Source organism: Ctenopharyngodon idella, chromosome 6 (genome assembly GCF_019924925.1).
Source record: "Ctenopharyngodon idella isolate HZGC_01 chromosome 6, HZGC01, whole genome shotgun sequence".
Taxonomy (NCBI): Eukaryota; Metazoa; Chordata; class Actinopteri; order Cypriniformes; family Xenocyprididae; genus Ctenopharyngodon; species Ctenopharyngodon idella.
This window is the reverse complement of record NC_067225.1, coordinates 19,081,580-19,094,987: the sequence shown is the minus strand read 5'-3', so window position 1 is coordinate 19,094,987 and position 13,408 is coordinate 19,081,580. Positions and strand designations below refer to the sequence as shown.

Below are 13,408 nucleotides of genomic sequence, written 5' to 3'. Positions count from 1 at the left end.
GCGAAAGCAACCAAAGAGTTTTTTTAAGGGAAAGAAGTGGAATGTTATGCAATGGCCAAGTCAATCACCTGTCCTGAATCCAATTGAGCATGCATTTCACTTGCTGAAGACAAAACTGAAGGGAAAACGCCCCAAGAACAAGCAGGAACTGAAGACAGTTGCAGTAGAGGCCTGGCAGAGCATCACCAGGGATGAAACCCAGCGTCTGGTGATGTCTATGCGTTCCAGACTTCAGGCTGTAATTGACTGCAAAGGATTTGCAACCAAGTATTAAAAAGTGAAAGTTTGATTTATGATTGTTAATCTGTCCCATTACTTTTGGTCCCTTAAAAAGTGGGAGGCACATATACAAACTGTTGTAATTCCTACAACCGTTCACCTGATTTGGATGTAAATACCCTCAAATTAAAGCTAAAAGTCTGCAGTTAAAGCACATCTTGTTTGTTTAATTTCAAATCCATTGTGGTGGTGTATAGATCCAAAAAGATTAGAATTGTGTCGATGTCCCAATATTTATGGACCTGACTGTATAAAATACTTAAAACGCAGGCACTTGACTTTATCATCTCAAAATCTTTTGGGAGGGTTAAAGAGATATTTACACTTTTACAACCCCAACTAACAAAATTGTCTAAGAACATTTTGCTAGAGTTCCCATTAAGTTATGAAAACGTTATTTCTGAATATTCTTTGAACGTTAAAATTGTCCAGTTTTTTTTTTAAATGTTTAAAAATGTTTTTGGTTATGTAAACGTAGGAAACATTCAATTTTATCATTCAACATTTCATGATGTATAAATAAAAAATTTTCAACGTTTTGAGAACATTATTAAAGACCATATAACTTCTGAGAATGTTCCCTGTTTGCTGGGACTGTGCTTCTTCAGGAACATGTGTCGACTGACAACGTGACACCTTAAACTCTAGAATGTGTCTCCTTTAAGTTCATTTTACAATATGACCTCTTCATAAACTTAACTGGAGAATAACAGATCTGGACTAAAATGGACATCTGAAATGGACATCTCCACATAATTTTTAAATAACACAGGTAAATGAAACAACCCAAATTTTATGATGCTTGTTTATTTAAAATAAGAGACAGTATGTTGTAATACTTGAGCAGACGCACTGGCCTGGCAACTAAATATTAGTTATATCTCAATCATTTCATTAAGAAATTGCAACCAAGAAAAAGCAGGCTAAACATTAATGCAAGACATTCATGTGTCAGCACATATACACTGATATGGTATCTGAACAACATATAAAAATAAATCTCTCAAAGAAACACCAAATTACAAAGCAAAAAAGTAAATACTATATTGAAAAACACACACACTGATGTGAAATATACAGTTTGAGAACATTGTTTAGTAAATGGAATTTAATATTTGCTTTGCAACAATACTAACTAGATGGTGAAACAAAAGGTTTGTAATGTTGCAACAGAACAGACTGCACAGGCACTGGAAAGATATTTCTCCCATAGATATGAAAGCATTACTGAGTGTATCAGAATTCAACAACTTATTTCAACTCAGTGACTAATTATCAGATTGGTTAAAAAATATTTTGGATTTTATATGCATGAGCACAATATGCTGTTGACTTGAAAAAAAAAAAAAACACTGAAAACTCATTTTCTTCTGCTTTCAGTCTAGGGAGAATATGAGAGGAAAAGAACCTTTTCAATCCATTCAGTAGTAAAACTCCAAAACTCCAGTGCATGCTGCATTCAACGGCATGATAGTAGTTCAAATAAATCATCAAAGAGGAAAATGCTAGACACAGCATATTCCCTGATATGGCATGTGCCTTCAAGTAGTTCATAACATAATAAAACGTTGATTTTAAAAGCTGCAATAAACATTGTGCAATAAATATGTAACAGGCAAAGCATATGCACTGATATGGCTATTGCCCTCAGCAATTTCAGAGTAGAATAATAAAAATGGTCATAATAATCAATCAGCTTTGGTTTAAACTCTAGTTTAGTTTAAAGAAAGACTTCAGACAACTCTTCGTGGTTCCTAATTTAAGAGCGTCCTCAAAATCTCCCCAGACCCACTCAGAAATCTTATCATCCGTACTATGTACCATTATAATCACAGATAAAATGCATTGCTATCGCTTAAGCATATTGTAGCTTTAGATTTGGCAGCTTGATTTGAACTTAAATCACCTATAGATATATTGGTTTAGGTATGAAGGTCAGAGTCAAGAAGAGATGAAGTTGCCCAAACCCTGCTGTGGCTGACAGACCTGCTACAAAGCCAACAGAGACACCAGGGAGCTCACAATGGACATCAGCAATAGTGAGGATGAGGAAAACACTGCAAAAAAAAAAAAAAAAAGAGAAATCAATGCTCACATAGTGGAAAGCCTTACTAGAAGAATCCAAGCATTATAAATGATTTAAAATTTAAGCAAAAGAACACAAGAGTAGAACATCAAGAGTCAAGAGTTTAACACATTTACAAAAAACAGAAGCAGAGAATGCTACACGGCTGTCTTGATATACAGTAGCCACTGGTGCTCATTGGATTTGATGGAGGTAAACATCAAATTATGTAGACAAAATACTTCCAAGGCACTCATGTGGTAAGGTAAAAAGCCTTTAATGAACTGGGCTTAAAAGTCTTTTATCTTGTTTTAATGATTTAAGCCCAGTTCATTAAAGGCTTTTTACCTTACCACGTGAGTGCCTTGGAAGTATTTCGTCTACATAGTTTAACACATTATTTTAAGTTTTTGTACGTATAGCCTGTTTTCTCTTGACATTAGTGTGTGTTTGTGTGTGTGTGTGTAGTATAGATCTCTTTAGTCATTACTGAATAATAATAATAATTATTATTATTATTATTCAGTGTAAAAACTTTATAATTAATGGGTTCTTTAATGTCCTTTAATGAAGAATCTTTATTTTTCTTTTATTTTTATAGTCTATTTAGTGAATGTATTGTATTAAATTATTATTATAATTATTATTTTATTTTATTTATTTTTACATTTATCCATTTGACAGACACTTATCCAAATCAAGTTAAATTTCATTCAAGTAATACATTTTATCAATTCATGCATTTTCTGGCAATCAAACCCATGACCTTGATGTTGCTCTACTGTTTGAGCTGTTTTTAAAGGTGTCATGAACTGAGAAATCAAATTTTCTTTGAGGTTTTAATATATAAGAGGTCATCATTCTATAATAATGTCCTGTAAGTTTCAGAACTGAAAACTTCCTTGTAGGTCCAAAAACAGCTTTTAATGTTACCAAGGCCAGGAATGTGCCTGTTTATGACGTAATAGATAGGTGAAAGACCGCCTCTGCAGAAGAAAATCAACACCTACTTCACCCATTGCAACTTTGTCCCTGCCCACTGCCGTTAGTGAGATGAGGAAGAGCACAGGATCACTCACTGTATGGACTCGACCATAATGCGACAACATGTAAGTAACCGTGTTAATTCTAATGCCTGATCTGTGACCAGTTATTTCTGATTTGTAATGATTCATGTACAGTCAGATGTTCTTTGTCTATGTAAACCAGTGATGACTTAATGGTCAACTTCAAATTGTTTCTCTTAGCAGGATGAAAATACTCTGCTATTTAAACTGCGATTAACTTATAAATAGAAAGCAATCATAGAACGCTCCCTTTGCAATCGATGGAGCTGTCAATCAAACAGCGCGAGTTTATCAGTGACTGAGTTCTGGGCTCGTGCCAAAACTCCCGTAATAATCAACGAATCTCTTTTTTTTACAGTGTGTCTGCACTGTTAGTTATGATGAAAGCATTCGTTAGTGTGCAGAAATCGAGTTGCAATGACGAGATCACTGCTTTCATGCGCTCAACATGTCTGTGATCGGCTACGTGCTCATCACTGCAACCTTTCATGCCACGATCTAAATATAATGCCATAGATCGAAATATAATCGACACTTTACAAGATTAGTTAACCTTGAGAGCTGTAATAGTAAAAATGTGCTAAAAATTTTCAAGCGAGTTAAACATGTAATACTTGACTATTTCATAAGAAAAGATGTTAGCGAATCACAGCAGTGGGCATTTACACTGAAGTCTCACAACAGACACACCCCTTAAAACAGAGCGTTCAAATCAGAGGGCAGGAAAATTGCCTTTTATTTCTAGATTATGACAATTTTTTATGTAAAAATCATACTAACAGTATAAGTGCACCACAGGAAACATTCTAAAACAATAAAACAATGCAGTTCATGACCCCTTTAATTAGATATTGTGTACATACAAACAAACAAGAGACTAGTAGAGAGTAACAGAATTAAAGATAAACAGTGAGAGACACACAAGATGACAAAAAAATATTGGCCTATATGCAGATTGGCAGTACCTGTTGATGTGGCTGAACACTCCATGGCTATCACAGCATCCAGGTAGCTCTGGCCAAGCCACTCCTCATACGTCTTCTTCTCTCCCACACCAATTAAAGTGATAGTTGAGTCCTTGAATATTAGGTCAGATCCCTCATAAGCTTTGGAGTCAAACATCTTGAAGCCTGAGGCAGCATTAACTCCAAAGAAATTCTGAAAGATGCAAACCAAAAAGTCACACCTCCATTTTCATATTACCCTGAAAAAATGACATTTGGCGTAAGCTACCTGGGCTTTGTCCAGAAGGCCAAAAATGATGTGGTGGTTGATATCGGGTCTTATCATAACAGCGTGGGAAGGGACACGGGCCAGGTTGCACTTAGTGTACTGAGTGACTTCAGCACGAGACTCCTGAGAACAAAGCAGCTGAAATTCACGGGAATCCAAGTTTGCTGCCCAAGAATCAGTATTGTTTCCTGGAAAATAATAATTCTGACATGAGAGAACTACTAGATACTTTAACACACAAAGTAATTGTTTGCTTGCTGTTACATAATTGAACAGTTCAGTTTATAGTCCTAAAACTCAGAAGAGAACGAGCATTTTCGAGCCATGGGTTCTCTCTGCAATTTCCAAATAGTAGTTTTCTTTTTTTTCCCTCTTCTTAGATTTCTCTCTCAAGTATTGTTAATCAGAGACCTTAAATCAAAAACTATTCTTATTAAACATATATTATTATTATAAAAGTTAGATATATTTAATAAAATTAGACGAGTTCCAACCATTCATTTTTAAAAATCATATTTTTTAAATTAGCTAATGATTAGCATATTTAGTCTCTTTACTCATCATCATTATTATTATAATTATTTCTGTTGTTTAAATAATTTAAAATGTATTATTAATTAACACATTTTATCTTCCTTTTTTAATTCTATACTTTTGTTTTTGCTATTGTCCTATTTTTTAGTTTGGTTTTTATTAATTTACTTTTTTTATGCTTTCTTTTTTTCTAAAATTCTTTATATTCTGACTTGTGAAGTAGATTTTATTAAATGAAAGGGGCTATAGAAACTAAAATGTATTATTATTATTATTATTTTAAAATTCCAGAGGGAGCCCATGGCAAATTAGCCTTCCGGTTTGGCCTACAAATTGTTATCATGACTGAACAGCTCTATAAAGACGTTTAAGGTTTTTTAACTAAAAGCAACAGAGAACTTTTGAGAGTTACCATCTGTGTTCTGAAATACAGTGGAATGTTTCACAAAGGCCACATCACCATGACCTGCAACAAGGCACCTGGGAATAAAACAGAGACCATGTTAAAATATTTAGTCATGCAGATTCACTAGCACCAGATCTATTGTGCAGTAGAGTGGATTACCTGAAGGCTCCATCGTAGCCGTCGTATAGGTCCTTGCCTTTTTCACACTTATTTTGACCACTGGGGTCTCCTATGCACTGCTCACACAGATTACTAGGGAAACCTTTCTGATTGGCTCCAGGTACACAAGATGATGCAAAGAACTCCCCAGCAGCTAAAGGCAGATGCACACTCTCATCACACTGATTTTTTTGGTATTCATATAGCAAACAACATATTCAAATAGAAATACAAAAATATAAACTGTAACAATTTGTGACTATGTGATTATTAATGACAATAAATAAAAATCTTACAAATCTTAACAGATCACTAGCTCATGTACAATGAGAAAGAAATGTTACTACTGGCTATTTGATTCACATAACTTATATTTATAATTTGCAAATATTTAATCCTGGTAGCATCTCCGTGACTCTAAAGAGAATAAGCTGTTTGGAGAATGGATGGATGATCATAATTTACAGTGAGGCCCAAATATCTGTGACCACCAGTGAAAGTGCTTCTATTCAGCATTCATTTCTAATCTAATACAAAATGGGTAACACTAGGTTCCATTTGTTGACATTAGTTAACATTAACTAAAAATGAACAGTACTTGTACAGCTTTTTACAGGTCATGTGAAGGTCATGTAAATTTCAACATATACTAATACATTTTTAAAATCAAAAGTTGTATCTGTTAACATTAGTTAATGCACTGTGAACTAACATGAACTATGGAGCCTCTAAAGGGACATGGTGAAGGAAAAAAAACATGAGATGGGAGGAAAAATTGTCAATGCTTTTGCATTCTCGCAAATGTTTTGCAGTCCCCCCAAAAAACCTTGCATTTTCTCGCAACAGTGTTAATTTCATTGATGAATAATGTTCGTCAACAACATTTTTCCACTGACGTTTTGGATGACAAAAACTATTACTAAAATCTATTGACATTTTAGCCAATGAATAAAAACAAGATGAAAATGTTAGGGTGGGACAATTTGGGAAGAGATCCAGTCAGAACTGATGTCCTGCATGGTAGATGCACACATTTAAATTGTACCGTGCTGATCTCCACAGCAGGACATAAGTTGGCATACACTTGCTGCATGTCTCATAATATGTTCAAAAAATGTCTGGGAGAAAGAGAAAAGAGCAGACATATGGATCAATCTGAAAAAGCGTGATGATGAATTTGAAAGAGAGCTCAATTCAGCCCGGTTTTCTGTGAGTACACAGAAAGCCACCTCTCAGACAGTGCACGAATACTGAACTGAGCTCTCTTTCGCATCTTTCCCTGCTAGAATGGACAAATACACACAAAATTATGTCAAAATGTCTGTTTTGGTGAGTATTCACGCCTCGCAAAGAACAAACGTTTTGCGAGTGAATGCAAATTTTCTCGGGGGAACGCAAAACTTTTGTTCGAGAATGTAAAGCATTGAAATATATATATATTTTCCTCCAATCTCATATATTGCATGAACAAAAAATATAATTTTTCTTCTATTAACTAACATTATCAAAGAATAACAATACTGTAAAAAAATGTGGTGCTAATTGAAAGTTAAATTTAGCTAATGCATTACTTAGTGTTAACTAATGAGACCCAGTGGCACCTGCAGCCATACGGCTGTACGCACTGTGCGTACCATGAGAGGGCGCTAAATAATGCCGTTTTTATTTTTTACATAATTTTTAAATTGATTATTGAAATCTATATGCGTACACTTATGACATATTAAAAAAGCAAGAGAGAATGAGAATAAATAAAGGTGTGCGTTTGTGTGTTGTAAAGTCAAATGTGTATGTGCGTACATGGGTGGGCGTGAGGATATGGGTGAAAAGAAATCTGATTGGCTAGTTTAGTTTGTCGCTTTTTTCACACATGAAAAATGGCATTACAGATGATGAAAAATGGCATTACAGATAGTTAATGTTTAAAAACAGGCTTAGAATGAGTAAACGCTCTCTAAAACAGCTAAATTATATCGAAACATTTGCAAAAAGGCCTAAAACTGTTGAGCAGGGATGGAGAAATGAAGTCTCTTAAATCTTTGAAGCTTTTCTCTAAAGTTTCGGGAAAAGTTTCACAGCATCAAGAGTGTCGAAAACAGTGCCATCTTGTTGCAGGTAAAATTTACAGCAGCCATAAACCTGAGTGCGCGCAGCTCCGTTGTTTTATCCAGTAAGCACAAATAAAAGCCTGACGACGCTAAATGTGTTTAGTTTTTTGATAATATAATTCACATATTAAAGTGTGGCAATAAATTAAATGTAACAACAAAAACAATAATTATAATAACACTAATAATATCTACTGAGTTGTAGTAAATTGTGCTGTTATTTTATTGTTTTTATACTATTTATATGACAGAACATATGATAATGTAATAGGCTACAGGCTTATATATTTAAAATGTTAGTAAATGGACTTGAACTTTCATATACTCGTAGAGGTCTGGGTTCAAACATTCCGACAAGCGAAGCATTCACGTGACTGGAAAGAAAGTGAGGCTTCGATTTGTACAGCATTAGATCGTTCCCACCAACGCAATAATTGATTTAATCGCTTTTTATTGGAAAATAGGAAAAAGAAAAAAAAGGGAAAAAAAGGTAGTGGTGGCGGTTGGTCACTACATGTCCTACCTTGGGGCACTTGGCATGACTGCGGTCTGATAATGCCTTTTTCTATTAGCAGACCCATGGGAATGTTCCAGCCTGCAGTCCTGCCATAACCTGTGTGACAAGAGCGCTTGTTCTTGAGGTCACTGAATCTCTGGATGTCTCTGTTGCTCTTCCTCAGCACAGCCACGGCATAATAAATGCTTCCGTCAGTGTCTCCTAAGACAGGGAATCACAGTGGCTTGTGAAAATGAATCATCAGTTATGAATAAAACAGCTGATGTTTCATCAGGTGCTGCTGAAAATCTTTCCCAAACACAAAATAGTTACCCAGTGAGCACATTATAAAATGTTTTCTTTGTACTATATTCAAGTAATTTAGTATTAAAAAAAAGTATATGGAAGCGTATGAAGCTGGTTAAATTAAAGTACAATGACAGTGTATGGCACTAACCTGTGTAGCTCTCCCCGACAGCAGGTATCAAACCAAAACTCTTTCCTGCTGTGTAGATGTAGCCTCCATCAAGATTGATGGCATCAGCTTCCTTGTTCTGGAAGAAAGGAGTTTTTTGGAAGGAGAAAGAGACTTTTTCAGCTGCATTGAGTTTATACAAATTAACTTCTCCATGGAGAAAATGAAAGGGATTTTTAGTTTCAGAACTTGACTGTTGCACTCTATTGCAGAAGTTAGTAAGAAAAATTTAGAAAAGAATAAGTCTGGATAAGATGGTTTGGTATTTAAATGACTTTTGATTGGCATACTTTTATTTTCTTCAAACAGTCCTCCACAGATGCGCCGTAGACACACTGAATATCAGGAATCAAATTTTTGCTTTTGAAAGCCACAGTCATGTCTGCACATTTTTGCTGCTCTCCTTTAGACAGGACACACCATCGAAGTTGAGAGGGGACATCTATATAACACACACACACACACACACACACCCATCACAGAGAAACAGATTTAAAGACAATATATTTAAGAAAGAAAATAGAACATTTTTTATAGTTTGCGGAAGATTCACACCTGACTTTGAGCAGTCCATAGCTCTCAGTATGTAATAGTATCGGCCCATCCATTCGATATAGTTTTCATTTCCAACTTGGATAAACATGGTTGAAGCGTCGCTGAACAACAAGTTTTCCCCATTAAAGCTTGCTGAGGAGAACATGGAGAACCCAGACTTTTGCTGAAGAGAAACACACACAAACACGTTTTAAGTGAAACAGTAAGTTGCACAACACAATAAAATTTACATTTTGTATTTACTTTATTAGAAAATATCCACATAATGTCAAAATCCTTCAGTATTACTAAAGGATCATACCAGTCCCTCACGTAACATGTTGTAAACCACTGAACTGCTGATGTCAGGGTGGACAACAATCCCCCTCGATGGCATTCGAGCCAGATGGCATTTCTCATAATCACTGACTGGACTGCGTGTGCCGTCCCGACACAGGAGCTGATAGTCCTCAGAGTGTAAGCCCTGAGCCCATGATTCCCCCTGACCTGAGAGACAAAGTTAAAAGATGTATTAACTCCATATACAGATCACAATCTATCACTTATCAGAGCTGTAACTATACTGTATTCATGTTAACTAATGGGACCTTATTTAATATACATTAAGTGTACATTACATTACAATATACATTAATTAAATGTTATTTTATTAATATTGTTTTATTACTTTTATTAATATATTATTAATATTATCATATATGAATAATACATATTTTTTTAATCATTCTGTTGCCCCCTTGGAAGTTTGCTGAGGCCCCTTGGTTGAGAACCGCTGACTAAACTAAACATTTACCATCAGTATTCTCAGCTACAGTGGTGTGCTTTACAAAGGCGACATCACCTGCATCCTCAACCAAGCACCTGTGAAGCCCAAAAACCTCAGTTAATTAACTGACACACTGAGAATATGTCTCACTATCAAAGCTGTAATTGCACCAGATTTCAGTGTAGTATGATATGACAAAGAACATGGTACCTGAATGCTCCGTTATATGCGTAGTATTGCTCATTAGGGCTTGCTTCACACTTATAATTTCCTGTTTTATCTCCCACACAGAGCTGACACAGGGATGCAGGGTCGTTTTTAGCCCCAGGGATACAGCTGGCATCAAAGAAGTCAGCAACCCCTAAAAAGCCAAGATAAGCCATAAGATACTTTTCCATCTGAAAAAGTCATTCTGACGATTTTTGATGTGCTGCACCAAGAGTAATGAAGTACCTTGAGGGATGTCACAGCCCATGGCAGACATCATTCCACTGTCAATCAAATACCCTAGAGGGATGTTCCAGCCAGCTGTGCGGTTCTTACCGGTGTGACAAGACTTCTTCCCCTTCAGATTGTTTATGTTGATGGCTGAATTTGTCTTTTTAACCACAGCAACACCATAGTATGTTATTCCTTTCCCTATGGCCATTAAGAGAAGAAAAAAATTTATGACTTTATGATAGTTTACATTTTATGTTGATCTAAAAGTTTTTACAGATAAAACAATTTATGGTCCACAACATCAGTACTTGTATTACAATGTACTTTTATTATATTTTAAGTATAATAATCAAATTCAGATACAGGCATCACCTGTTAATAATCAACCTAATGTTGTTGCTGACATTTAATTATAGTATGTCCTTCCTCTGTGGTACAACTTGCATAATCTGGTATCTAATGGTATCTTGAAAATAAGTACATCATACCATCTGCTCCGGATTCTCCAGCTGCTATTTTGAAGCTGGCTTGCTTGCCAATGGTGTATATGTCTGCAACACTGGCTGAAAAGGCATCAACTTCTTTTTTCTGTCAAAAGCAATATTAATCACAATTGCAACTTAAAGGGTTAGTTCACCCAAAAATGAAAATAATGTCATTTATTACTCAACCTTATGTCGTTCCACACCCGTAAGACCTTTATTCATCTTCGGAACACAAATTAAGATATTTTTTATTAAATCCGATGGCTCAGTGAGGCCTGCATTCACAGCAATGACTTTTCCTCTCTCAAGATCCATAAAGACTCTAAAAACATATTTAAAACAGTTTATGCGAGTTCAGTAGTTCTACCTTACCGATTTCAAAACACTGCTTCGGAGCTTTACGAATCGAATCAGTGACTCGGAGCGCCAAAGTCACGTGATTTCAGCAGTTTAGCCGTTTGATTGGAGATCCGAGTCACTGATTCGATTCGTAAAGCTCCGAAGCAGTGTTTTGAAATCGGTAAGGTAGAACTACTGAACTCGCATAAACTGTTTTAAATATGTTTTTAGTACCTTTATGGATCTTGAGAGAGGAAAAGTCATTGCTGTGAATGCAGGCCTCACTGAGCCATCGGATTTAATAAAAAATATCTTAATTTGTGTTCCGAAGATGAATGAAGGCCTTACGGGTGTAGAACGACATGAGGGTGAATAATAAATGATATTATTTTCATTTTTGGGTGAACTAACCCTTTAATTATTCAACAGGCTTTTACGTTGTTAAAAAAAAAAAATCAGTGTACTTCTGCAAATAAAGTGAACAGACAAAACATTACACAAATTAAAAAGCATGCTATCTGAGCAGAGACACTATCATTTGTAAAATTCTGTGATGTTACAAGCCTTCTAAATATAAATGCGACACACAGACAGACAGACAGAGACTTACGGTGAGTTTTTGAGCACATTCTGCTTTAGATGAGGCGCGGACGCACTGCATCGCTGGTCGAATTGAAGCACTGGTGAAGGCCTGAACCATGGCTTTACATTTGGACTCCTCCGCCTCAGAAATAGTGCACCACCTTATTGTACTCTGCCCTGACACTACACGAAGTTAATGATATCATTATTATTTTCCCAAAAGGTTCTGATTTCCTTAATTCGCTCAGAATGCTGCTTACATATATATAAAACATAGCTATAATAACCACAGTTGGGGGAAAATCATGATTTTTCTTCATATTAAGTTTTAAATGTTTCTTACCATAATGCGTGACTGCAAGCAGAACGCTTAGAAAAGCCCAGATGTCCATCTCTGTCCTGAGAGTGCGCAGAAGTTAGTGTTACTGTAGCTTTATATCTGAGAGTCTGTTGCAAAGTCCAAAATAGCCTACGACTCAGCCCTTCGACATACCTAGACGGGAAATGGTACCTTATCATAAAAGATATACCTCTACGTGCAGTCAAATTCGAAATTTATAGACTATAATGTGACTAGACATGAGGACTCAACGACACGTCCAAGGCACGGGCGAAGGTCCAAGGTGCACACAGAGGGGTCTTTCATTCTTGGAAACTCCACCTTTTTCCATAAGAGAATGAAAAAGAGGCTCTGAATCAAGGGCAGTGTTATATGAACCCAGGTAAAATAACTTTTAACCTTGAAAAAGAGCAAATGACGGAAAACGTTTAGATATTTTGTTCAAACTCAAGACAAAATGTGTTTGGACACTTTCTTGTTGTCAACCCGCAAAAAGTTTTTTTTTTTTTTTAGATATTTTTTTTATTCCAAAATTGTCCATAATACTTTCTCGAGCAGGCTAACAAGTTATATGAACAAAACAATCGACACTTCTTCAGTTTACTATGTATCTGAGACTATGATTTTGGCTGACTTACAGCTTTTGCATCAGTTGTAATAATAAATTTTACTGTCATAATAAAATATCACACCATTACACACACCTCAGTTCAGCTCCTGCCTTTAGGGACATATGGCAATAGTGAACTGTGATTGCTTAAATGTTTTACAACAGGAAGGAAACATGCTTAACGACGACATATATATAGCACAATAATACAAAATACAGCACAATTTATTGTGGCAGTGTTTTAACATCCAAGACTTCTAGAATATTGCTTAAAGTGATAGTTCACCTAAAATTTAACTTCTATCATCACTTCCTCTCCCTCATGTCGTTCCAAACCTGTATGACGTTCTTTCTTCTGTGGAACGCAAAAGATGATATTTTGAAGAATGTTGGTAACCAAACCGTTTTGTTTATTATTGACTGGAGAGAGAGAGAGAGAGAGAGAGAGATTTCTCAAAATACTGTATC

At 35.7% G+C, this 13,408-nt stretch overlaps 1 protein-coding gene across 1 annotated transcript; it reads right to left on the bottom strand.

The window, feature by feature from the left end:
• Window positions 1-1,070: 1,070 nt before the first annotated feature.
• Window positions 1,071-12,984, bottom strand: meltf (melanotransferrin). The gene is made up of 16 exons (XM_051896288.1): window positions 12,334-12,984; window positions 12,019-12,173; window positions 11,073-11,172; window positions 10,597-10,782; window positions 10,354-10,504; window positions 10,171-10,238; window positions 9,679-9,863; window positions 9,378-9,540; window positions 9,113-9,264; window positions 8,805-8,901; window positions 8,375-8,569; window positions 5,744-5,897; window positions 5,591-5,658; window positions 4,645-4,832; window positions 4,377-4,569; window positions 1,071-2,336 (listed from the first exon to the last, which is right to left on the bottom strand). The coding sequence occupies exons 1-16, from the start codon at window positions 12,380-12,382 to the stop codon at window positions 2,269-2,271; spliced, it is 2,172 nt and encodes a 723-aa protein (XP_051752248.1). The 5' UTR covers window positions 12,383-12,984; the 3' UTR covers window positions 1,071-2,268.
• Window positions 12,985-13,408: the final 424 nt, after the last annotated feature.

Excerpts from the sequence above, each read along its gene's own strand:
- meltf (XM_051896288.1), bottom strand. The coding sequence starts at position 12,382 with ATGGACATCTGGGCTTTTCTAAGCGTTCTGCTTGCAGTCACGCATTAT. Across the intron at positions 10,505-10,596 it reads GGGCTGTGACATCCCTCAAG|GGGTTGCTGACTTCTTTGAT; the intron begins GTACTTCATTAC and ends TTGGCTTTTTAG. Across the intron at positions 4,570-4,644 it reads GCCTTCTGGACAAAGCCCAG|AATTTCTTTGGAGTTAATGC; the intron begins GTAGCTTACGCC and ends TGCATCTTTCAG.